The sequence below is a fragment of the Gavialis gangeticus genome, unplaced genomic scaffold (assembly GCF_001723915.1).
Source record: "Gavialis gangeticus isolate Ggan-Ray unplaced genomic scaffold, GavGan_comp1, whole genome shotgun sequence".
Taxonomy (NCBI): domain Eukaryota; kingdom Metazoa; phylum Chordata; order Crocodylia; family Gavialidae; genus Gavialis; species Gavialis gangeticus.
In genome coordinates, this window is record NW_017729016.1 from 8,142,511 (window position 1) to 8,157,128 (window position 14,618).

Genomic DNA, 14,618 nt, shown 5'->3' on the forward strand with positions numbered 1-14,618 from the left:
AGCAAGGTGTGACACGGAACCCAAACCTGTCACGAGGAAAAAGGTGCGCCCCTATAAGGCCAGAACCTTCTGGGCACGGAGGGCTGGTTAATTGCTGAACTGGGACAGCAAGTCAGCTGACCGGAAGAGGCAGGACTATAAAAACCCTGGGTGGAACAGCAGTAGGGAGGTCAGCGGCCAAAGGGGAAGCAGTCCCCCTGAGAGCTCCAGGAAGAAGCTTGGGCAGTGGTCTTCGGCGGGAAGGGGGAAGCTATGGAAGCCCTGCGAGGTGACCACTGCATCCACAACCAAGACTGTAGCCAGTGGTGCGGAGTCAAGACTCAAAGAGAGTTCATGTAAGCTGATGCTGCGTTGATTAAGCACGTACAGTTATTATTATTATTATTATTATTATTTTTGTGTGATTTATTGAATAAGACCGGTGGTTTGGGAGAGGCTATTAGGGGTTGAAGGAGGCCTCATTTTCGGGACCCTCTTCAGAGTGGGTACCCAGCGCCAGTGAGGGTGCAGTTTTGGGGGGGGCACAGACCCCAGCACCAGTGAGGGTGCAGTTTTGGGGGGGGGGAGGGGAGCACGAACCCTGGTATTTGAAGGACTATTTTAAAAAGGCCAGGGAGGCCTAGTGCACCGGAGTGCAGTTGTGGTTTGTCTCTTATTTTTTTTTGTTTTGTTTTTGTTTCCGCTGATGGAGGCGGATTCGGGTTGTGCCCGGGTCTTGAGCCCGCAGCCCACTGGTTGTGGGTCCGGCTCCCGTGCCTCGGGGCTGGGGAGTGCCATGCTCCATAAGGGAGCAGGAAAAGCTAGAGCCTCTGAGTCCAACCCTGTTTAGTGGGTTCGGACGGGGAGGCCTGACCAGAGGAAACAGGGGTTAAGCCATACTAGGCAAGACCCCCAACATACCCAGAATATAGGCAATCGCCCGTTCAAAAAAAAAATTTTAAAAAATCCATCAAGACGTGGCAGACGAGATTAGGGTGGGACTGAAGAATTGCAAAACAGGCCCCAAGGGCGCCCCACATGAGGCGCAGATAATCAAAAAGATGGCACCGGGGAAGGTGACCTGTCACACAAAGGCTTACTTACCCAGTAAAGCCAATGGGTGCTCAGCATCACTGAAGAGATGCATTTTGCTTGCATGCACTTTGTTCTGAGTGTTTATACACTTCAGCAGAAACAAGCTACTTACCCCAGAGCCAATGTGATGGTTTTGCATGTTTTGGTTCTCTCAAGCGTAGCTCTGCTACAGAAGATCCTGTGCAGCCTACACAGTATTGCTATCTAGGTTCATATTTACCTCCTGAAGCTGGATAATTTCTGCTTCCAGGCTCTTGGCTTTCTTCTCATTTTCTCTCGCAGTAGCAAATATTTCTTCTCTTGAGGCACGAGCATCATCTAGCTCCCTCTGGAAGTCCTTCATCTGAGCCTAGTGTCAGACAATCAAAAACATGGATTTGCATTTGTTTGTGTTTATCAGAGTTATGTTGAAAAGAAAGCTGGACAAAACAGATCAGAGATGCACATTTCCAGGTAATTACACAACCTTCCTTCTACAGACAACTTCATTAAAGGCCAATTGGCATCTCTCAGAAGGATCTGCAAAGTCATTCCAGTTAGGCAGGTGAAGCTAGTTATAGATCTCTGATTTTGAAAGTATCTTCCTATTTTCCCTCTATGCTTTGAATATTTAAATAAACACAAGATGTTGGTTTCCATCCATTCCCACTGCCTTGCCACAGCCATCAGCTGATGTGGAGATTCGTAAATACCAAATTGAAAGTTGACATAAGCACTTGCTTCTGCTCCTTTGTAACCTTATAGAAAATGCCAAACTCAGAGGCAGAGTAGTTCCTGAACAGATTGCCTTCCTGTGCTTTTAAGTCACTGTTGACCTATATATAAAGTCTCTGTCCTACCTTGATCAGGAATTGTCAGGCACAGTGTTTTTGAAAATCACCTTATTAATGCAGCAAATAATATCTGTTTTTCAACGCTATGTCCAAAGCTGGTGATAGATGTGGGAGGACCTCAGGCATCACGAGCCCCTCCTTTCTGCCATCCTCACATAAAATGATTTGTACTAACTTTACTTAATGTGGTCCCTCATACCTTGGGACTCCAAGCAGTTGCGCTAGTTGCTTGCCAAAACTGGCTTTGGCTCTCTAGCACATGAGCATAGCAAAAACTGAGCCCTATAGGTACCTGAGAGCCCTTTCTCTCATCTCTTTATAGGAACCTTAGGTTTTCTTCATACAGATGCCAACAGCACATAAGTGATCTCACTTTTAGTGGGATACAGGCTAGTACGTTGCTGTCACTCTAATTACAACCATTTAGCCTCAACGGCATTTGGATCTGGGTTTATGCTTACTCCCCAGTCTATCATTTCTATCATCTAATTTGCCATTTCAATCTAGCATCAAGATGACAAATGTCATCTAATGTCTACATTGCAACTGTACAAATCATACCAGGGGGGCAAGAGAACAATTGCACCCTGGGAACCACATACCTGTAGCTTACGAAGTTGTTTAATGGCTTCTTCCCGACCTTTATTAGCAGAGTCAGCTTGGCCTTCTAGGTCTTTAATGTCAATCTCCAATTTCTTCTTGGCTGCTGTTGCCAGGGCACGTTGCTTCCTCTCATCTTCCAGTTCTGTTTCATACTCATGGAGCTAATGGTAAAAGAATATTTTGTTTATGCTTTTCTAAAGCACTTGAGCCCACTTACATCCAGTCCACTCACACCTGACTATGGGATACAGCCCCTAGCAGCTGGCCTGCAAATAATAAAAAGCCCCATTTTTTATAAACATGCTAAAAGGCAAAATACATTTTAATTTAACTTCATAACTGAAGGTTATTGTGCACAGAGGCACAATGCTGGTTCCCACCTGACAGATGAGTGTGTGGTACCGAATGTGATATTGGTTTTTGCAGTCACAACGTCACCTGTACCAGTAGGGTTCTGTCTAGGGGAGCCAGGTATTCTATGCAGAAGCTATTTTTCACTACATGGGAGTGTTTTTACTGTTGTGTCAGAGTTAGCGAGTCAGGTGATTTATTCTAAAGGAATCCAAGAATTACATTGCTACATTTGCTATGTTTCAGTCTTATGTGCCTGATACTGAGATAGATGCAGCCATAACAGTGCTGCAGCTTTTTTCTTTAATGAAGCAAAGTGGCTTACGCTGTTTTCATTAGTCAATCACAAAGAGAAGGGACGTTTTCTTCTTTATGGAGAGGGAGCTAATATTGATAGCATGAAGCAAGGGATCTGAGTAAGGACTACAGAGTTGACCAGAAGGAATTATACCTGTTTAAGCAGCTGTCGCTTCTTCTCCTCATTCTGTTCATCTCTGGCTTGCAAATCTCTTTCAAACTGTCCTTTCAGAGCCTGCATATTAACTTCCAATCTAAGCTTGGCATCTTCTGTTGCCTGAAGCTCATCCTCTAGCTCTTCTAACTGTGTCTTCATCTCTTCCACTTGCTGCTCCAGGGCACGCTTAGATTTCTCCAATTCATGAACCTTTCAGGTAATGAGAAAAACCCCCCCAATAAAATGGGTACAATTGTTGGGAGTATGTACTTAGATAAGCAGTTGTCGCTAGGGAAAGATAATTCGGATACAATAGCAGCTGCTGGCAAAATCAAATTGTATTAATACACTCAGAATTGAGAATTTACAACTTGGAAGCTGCTTACTTGGGCGTTAATATTTTCCAGTTTTAGGAATAAGGGATATTCTCTTCTTCAACATCAATAATTTACTGATTATCAGTGGTCTCAAGACTAGAGATGACAAAGCAAAATACTTGCAAGACATTTGCAGATGCATGTGGAGCTGGTCATGGAGATCTGCCTAAAATGCCTGATAGTGTTGAATAGATTTGCGTGCTGGGGAGAATTTCCCACACTGAACATTTAAATTAGCAGATAAGAAACAGGTGTAAAAGATTATGGCTGGTATGACTAAACACTAGAGACTTACACTCTTGCCAACATCATCCTTGGAGCTAACTAGATCTTCCATTTCAGCTTTCAACAATTTGTTGGCTCTCTCCAGTTCTTCTTTGGCTTCCAAGGCCTCCTCAAGAGCCCGGGCCAGTGACAAAGCCTTCGTTTCTTTTTCTCTAGCTTCTGCTTCTGCTCTGTCCCTTTCATCTGCATATTTGGAAGAGATGGTTTTTTCTTCAGCTAGCATCTGTAGAAAAATGATATAAAAAAAGCTCTCAGTCTGAGCACAGTAGTCTTATCACTATGGAAAGCCATTAGCTGTAGGTTTTCCCAAATATTAATTGCAGAAAAAGCTTATTGCTGAACATATGCAGATGCAAAATTAACCATTGTATCAATAATTCACCCTCATTTTTTTTTTTATAGATGATATCATTTTCTCCCACCTGTAACTTTTAGCAGAACTAACTATAAATTCATACCTGATCAAACTTCTTTTGCTTTTTCTCCAGGTTGGAGACCAGCTGGCGCTGATTGTCCAGGTCCACAATGAGATCATCCAGCTCCTGCTGGAGTCTGTTCTTGGTTTTTTCCAGTTTATCGTAAGAAGCAGCTTTCTCCTCAAACTGCTGTGTGAGACCTTCAATTTCCTTCTGGAATTTCTTTCTGCCTTCCTCCAGAGCTTCTATTGTGCCAACATATTCCTGAAGCTTCTTCTTTGAGTCAGAAAGCTAAAATTTCAATTTAGAGAATAAAACAAATCTTAATAGGAGGAGAACCAAGGTGTACAAATGGCTGCCTCATCTGATACCTTCCCACGACCTCAGTTGGGACTACCTAATTTGCCCAGTCTGAAGCTGATGGCTGTCACTCATCATTAAAACAAGGCAGCCTACAGAGATTCCAGGCATGTTATGTAAGATTCCTCTTCAAAATGAACTTGGAGTTACATCAAGATATAGTTGGGTGTCCTATAGGTCATACTTTTTTCCAGGACAAGAGTGGGAGACTACTTACTGGCTGAACTCTAAAATTCTCGGGGCTACCTTTGGCTTAAGAGACTCAAACTTGCTATTTTTGGCCTAGGAACATAAATTCACTGCCTTGACATGGCTAGGAATAATTCTAGAGATCAAAATCTCTGTGTGTATTGTAAAAACTCTTAATTTTGAGAGTTTGTGAAATCTCTGGAGCTAATAATTTAACTGTGCCACTGGTACCTGTATTGTCAGTGTTGAAATATGCCGCTCCAAGTTTTGTTTTACTTCTGCTTCTTCCTCCAGCTGCTCTTGCAGGCTATTCTTCTCATCCTCCAGCTGACGAAGCTTGGTGGTTACATTTAGTTTTTGCCGAGTTTCTTCTTGAAGCAGCTCCTACAAAGACATCGTCAATGTATAATATGGTCATTTTCAGTTCTTTTATAACACAGTTTACATGATAGTTGAACTCTTTATAATGGGAAGCTTCACCTGTGTGTCCTGTAGCTGAGATCCCAAACTTGCAACATCTTTGGTAAGTTTAATTGTCTTGCTTTCTGCATCGTTGAGCAGGCCGGTTACACTTTCCACTTCAACCTAAGAAGAAATAACATTTCTATTGATCTGTACATCTTCAATATCACCATCCCAACAAAGTACATTTGGGATGGTCCAAGCTAAAGTCTTGAATTAGGATTTGATTTCAAATGGTAGATTCTGAACATACTCCTATGCTGGCAGGGAGTTCTGGAACCTCAGCAGGTGACTGTCTTGCAATCCAGCTTTGACTACTACCCCATGAGGCTAATCCATTTGAGCACCAATGATACTGCCAGGAGTGACCATGAGCAGATCAAGAGTGACTACAGGGCTCTGGGTGTAAGAGTGAAAGAGACGGGGGCATGGGTGATGTTCTCTTCAATCCTTCTGGTCAAGGGGAAAGGCCTGGGCAGGTGCGGATGCATTCTGCAGATCAATGCATGGCTGTGTAGGTGGTGTCACCAGCAGGGATTCAACTTCTTTGGCCAAGGGACATTGCTCCAAGAAGGATTGCTAGGAAGAGATGGTATTCACTTGATTGAAAAAAGGGAAGAGCATCTTTGCAGACAGGCTCGCTGACCTAGTGAGAAGGGCTTTAAACTAGGTTCACCATGGGATGGAGACCAAAGCCCTGAGGTAAGTGGGAGACCTGGAGGAAGCACAAGGAGGAGGGGGCACCAGAGGAGGACTCCTCATTCTTAATAAGAAAGTAGGGCAATTGGCTAGTTACCTCAGGTGTCTGTCCACAAATGCATGAAGCCTGGAAAACAAGCAGGAAGAACTGGAAGTCCTCGCACAATCAAGAAACTATTGAAATAACAGAGACTTGGTGGGAGCTCCCATGACTGGAGCACTGTCATGGATGGGTACACACCGTTCAGGAAGGACAAGAGGGGAGAAGACGAGGAGGAGTTGCACTGTATGTAAAAGAGCCATATGATTGCTCACAGTTCCAGTATGAAACTGGAGATAGACCTGTTGAAAGTCTCTGGGTTAAGGTTCGAGGGAACAGCAACAAAGGTGATGTTGTGGTGGGTGTCTGCTATAGACAGAGCAGGAGGATGAGGCTTTCTTCAGACAACAAGCAGAAGTTTCCAGATTACAGGCCCAAGTTCTCATGGGGGATTTCAATCACCCTGCCATCTTCTGGGAGGACAATACAACAGTGCACAAGCAATCCAGGAAGTTTTTAGAGAAAGTTGGGCACAACTTCCTGGTGCACATGTTGGAAAGACCAAGCAGGGGCCGTGCTCTTCTTGACTTACTGCTCACAAACAGGGAAGAATTGGCGGGGGATGTAGAAGTGGATGACAACTTGGGCAGCCATGACCATGAGATGATTGAGTTCAGGATCCTGACAAAAGGAAGAAAAGAGAGCAGCAGAGAATGCAACCTGGACTTAAAAAAAAGCAGACTTTGACTCCCTCAGGGAACTGATGGGCAGGATCCCCTGGGAGGCCAGTCTGAGGGGGAGAGGAGTCCAGGAGAGCTGGTTGTATTTTAAAGAAACTGTATTGAGGGCGCAGGAACAAACAATCCCGATCTGCAGGAGGAATAGTAAACATGGCAGGCGACCAGCTTGGCTTAGCATAGAAATCTTCAGTGAGCTTAAACAAAAAAAGAAATCTTACAAGAAGTGGAAGCTTGGACAGATGACATGGAAGCAGTATAAGAGTATTGCTCGGTCATGCAGGGATGAAATCAGGAAGGCCAAAGCACAATTGGAGTTGCAGCTAGCAAGGGATGTGAAAGGTAGCAAGAAGGATTTCTATAAGTCTCTTAGTAACAAGAGGAAAGTCAGGGGAAGTGTGGGTTCCTTAGTGGAGGGGGAGGCAACCTAGTAACAGATGATGCAAAAAAGGCTGAAGTACTCAATGGCTTTTTTACCTCGGTCTTAACAGCCAAGGTCAGCCCCCAGACTACTACACTGGGCAGCAGAGTTTGGGGAGAAGGTAAGCAGCCCTCGGTGGTGAAAGAACAGCTCAGGGACTATTTAGAAAAGCTGGACATATATAAGTCCCTGGGGCTGGATGCAATGCATCCAAGGGTGCTGAGGGAGTTGGTTGATGTGACTGCAGAGCCACTGGCCATTATCTTTGAAAACTTGTGGCGATCTGGGGAGGTCCCAGACAATTGGAAAAGGGCAAGTATAGTGCCCATATTTTAGAGAGAGGAAGGAGGATCCAGGGAACTACAGACCAGTCAGTCTCACCTCAGTCCCTGGAAAAATCATGGAGCAGGTCCTCAAGGAACCCATTTCTAAGCACTTAGAGGAGAAGAAAGTGATTTAGGAACAGTTAGCGTGTTCACCAAGGGCAAGTCATGCCTGACTAACCTAATTGCCTTTTTATAATGAGATGACTGGCTCTGTGAGTGTGGGAAATGGGTGGACGTGATATACTTTGACTTTGGTCTAATAAAAGATATCACCTCTTCCACGAGTTTTGCTTCCTTCTGACTTTAGCAAGGCTTTTGCTACAGTCTCCCACAGCATTCCTGCAAGCAAGCTAAAGAAGTATGGGTTGGATGAATGGACTGTAAGGTGAATAAAAAGCTGGCTAGATTGCCAGGCTCAGTGGGTAGAGTATCAAAAGGCTTGAGGTCTAGATAGTAGCTGGTATCAAGTGGAGTGCCCCAGGGGTTGGTCCTGGGGCCAGTTTTGTTCAATATCTTCATTAATGATCTGGAATATGGGATGGAGTTCACTTTCAGCAAGTTCGCAGATGACACCAAGCTGGGGGGAGTATTAGATATTGCGGAGGGTAGGGCTAGGATTCAGAGTGACCTAGACAAATTGGAGGATTGGGTCAAAAGAAATCTCATGAGGTTCAATAAGGACAAGTGCAAAGTCCTGCATTTAGGACAGAACAATCCCACTGACTGCTACAGGTTTGAGACCACCTGGCTAAGCAGCAGCTCTGCAGAAAAGGACATATGGGTTACAGTGGACAATAAGCTGGATATGTGTCAGCAGTGTGCTCTTGTTGCCAAGAAGGCTAACAGCATACTGGGCCGCATTAGTAGGTGCATTGCCAGCAGATCAAGGGAAGTAATTATTCCCCTCTATTCTGCACTGGTGAGGCCACATTGGGAGTATTGTGCCCACTTTTGGGCCCCCCACTACAGAAAGGATGTGGACAAATTGAAGAGAGTCCAGTGGAGAGCAACAAAAATGGTTCAGGGGCTGGGACACATGGCTTCTGAGGAGAGGCTGAGGGAACTGGGTTTATTTAGTCTGGAGAAGAGAAGGCTGAGGTGGGATTTAATAGCAGTCTTCTCTTTAATAGCACCTGAAGGGGGACTCCGAAGAGGATGGAGCTAGACTGTTCTCAGTGGTGGCTAATGACAGAACAAGGAGCAATGGTTTCAAGTTGCATCAAGGGAAGATTATTTTGAATATTAGGAAAAATGTTCTCACTAGGAGGGTGGTGAAGCACTGGAATGGGTTACCTAGAGAGGCAGCAGAATTTCTAACTTTGGAGTTTTTTAAGACCTGGCTCGACAAAGCCCTGGGTAGAATGATCTAGTTGGGGACGGTCCTGCTTTGAACAGGGAGTTGGACTAGATGTCCTGAGGTCCCTTCCAGCCCTAATTTTCTATGATTCTATGTGACACAAGTTGGTACAAAACAAGGCGAAAATAGTTATTGCCTGCCAAGTCTTACTGTCACAGAAGAAAGTCTCTCTTACCTGTAACTTATAGACTTTTTCATTGAGTTCTGTCCGGACACGCTCTCCATCAGCATATTTGGACTGTAGTTCCTGGAGCTGCACCTCCAGCTTCTTCTTTTTGTGCTCCACATCTTGTTTGACCTGGTTTAGTGTCCTGACTTCAGTACTCAGGTCAGCATTTTCTTTCTCCAATGTCTGTTTGCTCTTGTCCAAATTTGCTTTAGCCTGAAAGCGCAAAGCAAATAAAAACACACAGAGTAAAAGAAGACCATAACAAATAATAGATACCATTGTTTTCAAGGGGAAAGTTTTCCTTTTACCCGTTTAAATTGCTCCAGCTGTTCTGTTAGCTCTTCCACAGCCTGAGTATGCTTCTGCCTCATCTCCTGGACCTGGGCTTCATGAGTCCGAGTCTCTTCTTCCAAAGCTCTCTTCAACACTGTGACCTCCTGTTCTCTCTTTGCTCTGGAAAGTAATACATACAGAACAGCAGGCAGGAGATTTCCCGTCACATGAAAAATTATAATGTTGCACAACACAGCAGGAGCAGCAGCAGCACATAGCCTTTAGCTTAAAAGCTTAAGAAGCATTAGTACGTGCCCTGGTCTAGCGCTTTAATGTGATGGAAAGACTTGTGAGTTCCAAAGAGATGCTAACCTGTTGCTAGGCCCACCCCAGCCAGACAGCTCAAAGGACAGGGAGCAGATGGAAAACAATTCACTGATCCTTCATGTTGGCAGTTGAGCACTAGATCACCTCTCTATCACTGCATACAATTTGTAGTACAGAACTACAAAGATTCAAGATTTTAACTGACTGGCTTGCCTGAATCTGCAGAGAGCATCTCTGTCACAGCCTGAACAAGAATCCAAGCATTCCTTGCACACCAGTTTGTGCTCACACTATATAGTGCTCTCTGCCAGGTATACAAAGCCTTCTACCTTGCTAGATATGTGTGTGTATGTGATATTTTACTGCTGTTGTAATTCGTGGTTCTATAGCGATCTTTCAGGAGTTTGTACCTGAGTTCTTGCTGTGTGGCTGTGCTATCCAAAGTATCTTCAAGCTCTGTTTTAAGGGCCTCCAGCTCCTCACCCAGGTCTCTCTTTTGTTTCTCTGCTTTATTTCTAGCTGCCCTCTCAGAGTCCAAATCTTCTTGGAGGTCAGAGATGTGGCCTTCCAGCTCCCGGATTTTCTTGAGGGCATTGTTTTTCTGAGCCATTTCATCTTCGAGCCTGGCAAGAAAATATGTAATGGAAACATAAACAATATTCCTCTGCTTCCTGGCCACTCCATAAACAGCAGCTTAAGATTTCTAACGAAGAGTGTTGAGTTTTAGGGAGCTGGTGGAATGACTGTAACCTGAACCAACAAAATGCATTCAATTGTTTGTGATTATTTTGGTAGACGTGTAAGTAATGCATCCAGGAAACATTTAAGATGACACAACATTTTATGATAACATGTACCTTAAATACATATTTAAGGCTGGGATTTTCAAAAGCTCTCTGTGTTGGCTTAGCTATGTTCTTGTTGAAACCAATGGGATTTCAATGTGACTAGAGTTAGGCCAACTCAGAGAGCTTTCAACAATTCCAACCTAACTATACAGGTCAATGTATGCTGTAAATTCAGCTTGGAGCAAAACTGTGCAAATAATCTTGGCTAGTAGAGAGAAATGATGACAGAAGAGGAGGTGTTCTTATCACCAGATGACATGTAGTGCTGAGAAGCTCTTTTGTATCTGCAGTTTAAGCTTTGTCAACTGACATGTAAGAAACTGGGCCCCCAATGTGAGAAAGCATTAAGGGGGTAGGGTGGGGGAGAAGGCCTGTTTGATGCACCTGTATGGAGACAAAGTGTCCCAAAACAAACTGGTGAGTTGCAATGATTTTACTTCCAATGAGGGGCATAATGCCTTGATCTAGGACTATGAGGTTTTTAGTGCTAAATTCTCACAGCCCAAGAATACAGCACACAAAGTTTATGGAAGAAGCCCTCGTGGACTTGAATGGTTCAGAGTTTTTGCAGGTCATTTTGTCTATAAACCACTTTTCCGTATCTCATATGTAATGTGGCAGCACCTGTAAAAAACGATGACTACTAAGAAGAGTTTTCTGGAAACTGGACATAAATCAATTTTACTCATTAGTGGGTTATACTTGATGGTTTTTTAACACAATGACAGACTTAGGAGGTGGGGGAGGCACATAAAGAAACTCAAACCCAGAGAGCCAACTTAGTGCTGAAGTACCCCAGTATCTGCGTGGGGACAAAGCGCACGTATTTAGATCTGGGAATCGGTTCAGGTATGTCCCTTGATAGACGGTGGCTACCTGGCGAGAGCGGCCTGCAGCTCTTCTTCCTTTTTGGCCAGCTGCATCTTTAGTTCAGCAATTTGCGCCTGCAGGTCTGCAATCTGCTCGTGTAGATCACTGGACTCCCCCTCCAACTTCCTTTTCATTTTCTCCAGTTCTTGTCTGCCCTTTTCCTCTTTCTTCAGTCGCACTGAAAAAATAAGGATTCATGTCAGGGAAGTAGGTCAGCTCAAGGGTTCTTTAAGTAATCCTGAATAAGGCTACAGAAGATGCAAATCCACTGAAGCCACTGTATCTTTCTCTGAGGTTACATACTTAATTATGTCACATTTTTTTTCCATAGTGACATGCTAGTGCTTTGCTGCTTGAATATGGCCACTCATAAACCAAACCTCTCCAATCCAAGTATTACCTATTTTCTTGGCCTTATTTTTATATATCTGACTCTATTTTCTTTTCTGTGATCATACAAAATAGGAGATATGGTTTCTTCCTGCTTCACATCTTTTGCAGACTATATCTATTCCTCAAATAAAAAATAAAATTGCTTAACTCATTCACCTTTTTCTTGATACAGAAAATATACTTGTAATAAATATAAGTATGTTTCAATTAAATATTGTAATACACTGACGTAAATGGCCTCAGCATAAGGAACCTGGAAAACACCAGCAAACATGCACATACAAAACAATTAAAATGACATTTGTGTGGATTTAAAAAAAACTCAAGTTTTTTATTAAAATACAATTGCTATGCGATTGATTACAGAATTCCTTGTTTCAGTTTTTCCAGATTGACTGCTTTCAAATAAAACCCTGAGGATGGATGCACCCCCTCTTGTCTTTTTTAAAGCTGTCTTTTTAACATGTACCAAGTTAAAATTTATTTTAAATGTTTTTGGTTTTAAATACCTTCCAGTTCTGAAATCATAGATTCATGTTTGTTCTTCAACTTCGTAAGGTTTTTGGCTTTTTCTTCTTCTTCTGCAAGATTTGTTGTTAAATCACTTACTCTCTCTTCAAGGAGTTTTCTTTCCTTAAAAAAATAAGGTACAAGGCTAAAAACCCTAGGGTACTGTCACCTTAAATATCACATTTCCTGACAATGTGATCAATTATGAAGAAGATAAAAAATGGTGGATACTTTTTTTGAGACTAACTAGATTACTGATCTTAAATTTGTAATACTCCCTCTGCAAATGCTACTAAGTATTTGGGCCCTGAATGAGGAAAGCCCCTCTTCAAGGAGACTCAGACAATTATGTTCAATTTAACAAATTAAATGCAGTCAGTTTTGGGCACCATGGAATAAGTCTATCCTTGCTGAAGGCTAAGAAGGACTTTTCCTACAGATATTACTTAACCACTATGGGGCTTTTTCCCAAAAATATTTTTGCCACTGTAGGACCCAGCAAGCCAACAAAATGTACAGTTTATATAATACTTTGGATGGTCTGAGATAAACTTAGGAGAGTTGTCGAAAACCTAGTCCAGACACAATGAGCCATGGCCTGCTGTTAGTCTACACAGCTGTGAGATTATGAAGCCCTTTGTGTGGTTAAAGAAAAGATTTTTTCATCTTGCACAGATTTTACGAAGTAGAAAACAGGACCCATAACACTAACTTTGGTTAGCTTGTTGTTCTGATCTTCCATTACAAGAATGTCGTCTTCCATTTTCTTTATTCTGCCTTCTGCTGTTACTTTTTCAAGTTGTAGTTTTTGCCTTGCAGCTTCTTCTTCTTCCAGCTGGTCTTCAAGGTCCTTTTGGGGGAAAAGAAACCCAACAAAAAAACCATGAACTCTAGAAATAATAGTATCTAGCTGTACCATTAAAGTCAGCCCAAGCCTATGTAGGTTCCATCACAAGCCTTTCTAGTGGCATGGAAGAAAAGATTTGGTTATCCAGGTATTGAGAAAAAAAATATTCAATTCAATACCTTAAATTCAGTTTGGGGACAGAATGTGAGTATATCTGGCATAAAGAATTAAATGTAGTTGAAAACTGCAGTATTCCTACTACAGTGTAGCAGATACGTGTTCTACAAAGCAGTATGGGGTAGCCATTTCTATAGGATCTGAAGGTGGCTTTTTCTCAGTGTTTTCAGTGAGGTAACATTTTTTATGGGCTGAATGTAAGCATGGTACCAGCATTTGTTGCTGCATCTTTTTCTTCTCTGCTTGCAGCTGCTGACTCCGCTCCTCCTCCTCTTCAATCCTGGCCTCCATTTCATGCAAGATCTCCTCCAACTCTTGCTTCTTAGCAGCTAGACGGACTCTCATCTCTTCAGCTTCAGCATATAATTCGGTCTCAGCCTGAAGCTGCTCCTGAAGGAGATTTTTCTCTTCACAGAGCTACGCAGATAAAACGGACACATAGTTACCACTTGGGTCACAAGTTACTGTTCTCTATTTCTCCTAGACTGCCACTGAGTACAGGTGAGGGCACCGACAGGAAGTCTGGAGGTTCATCCCCTTCGTGAATGGATATTGGACCTCCCATTAAAGTGAACAACTGTCTTTACACTGAATGCAATGGACTTTGACTCAGGTCCATTTCTGTTAGTAGGATCAGAAGCATAAGGGAGAAAAACCCTTCACTGATCATTTGTGATATTTTAGTGGTACAGAAAAGGAGTGGTACAGAACTGCATGTCACCTGAGTGTGTTTCAGCTCCAGTTCTTTCAATTCACTCTCTGCTTTTTGTTGTCTTTCCTTAGTTCTCAGTAGCTCTTCATCTTTGGCCTGCATTTCTTCTTCTTGGCGAGTGACTTGGAGCAGGGGCTTCACCTGAAAAACAAAATAGTGTCACTTTTCGCTATCTGCTTTAGTGAATTCTTAACAAGGAGGCCTTGATGACAGTTCTACAGATGTCTCCATCCTTTTATAGGTAGTGCCTAGATCCAACTAAATCACTTGCTGTTCAAGCTTCTCTACACCAATCAGTTTCAACAGCACTGCTGTAAGACCAGTTCAGTGTTAGGTTATTAATTTCTTAATTCTTTAAGTTACACCAATTCTTTGACTTGCAAATGGGACTTATGCAGAAAGGGGACAATTAAAATCAGTTCTGATGTGGACTTCTGGCATATGCACCTCTTTGTTAAAAGCGGAACTGAGTTTCACAAACTCATTTATCAGTGTTGCTGGAGACCCA

The 14,618-nt window shown here is 42.9% G+C and overlaps 1 protein-coding gene across 3 annotated transcripts in view; it reads right to left on the bottom strand.

Moving 5' to 3' along the window:
* The window catches only part of MYH11 (myosin heavy chain 11), a 96,577-nt gene that overhangs the window by 13,136 nt on the left and 68,823 nt on the right, over positions 1-14,618 (bottom strand). For all 3 annotated transcript variants that reach the window (XM_019512816.1, XM_019512819.1, XM_019512818.1), the window contains 15 exons: positions 14,120-14,251; positions 13,609-13,815; positions 13,087-13,224; positions 12,374-12,497; positions 11,478-11,649; positions 10,164-10,376; positions 9,462-9,606; positions 9,160-9,366; positions 5,423-5,527; positions 5,174-5,326; positions 4,436-4,684; positions 3,988-4,200; positions 3,313-3,525; positions 2,510-2,671; positions 1,295-1,423 (listed from right to left, as the gene is read on the bottom strand). In XM_019512816.1, the coding sequence (XP_019368361.1) occupies positions 1,295-1,423; positions 2,510-2,671; positions 3,313-3,525; positions 3,988-4,200; positions 4,436-4,684; positions 5,174-5,326; positions 5,423-5,527; positions 9,160-9,366; positions 9,462-9,606; positions 10,164-10,376; positions 11,478-11,649; positions 12,374-12,497; positions 13,087-13,224; positions 13,609-13,815; positions 14,120-14,251 (2,562 nt within the window). The remainder of the gene's footprint in view (positions 1-1,294; positions 1,424-2,509; positions 2,672-3,312; positions 3,526-3,987; positions 4,201-4,435; positions 4,685-5,173; positions 5,327-5,422; positions 5,528-9,159; positions 9,367-9,461; positions 9,607-10,163; positions 10,377-11,477; positions 11,650-12,373; positions 12,498-13,086; positions 13,225-13,608; positions 13,816-14,119; positions 14,252-14,618) is intronic.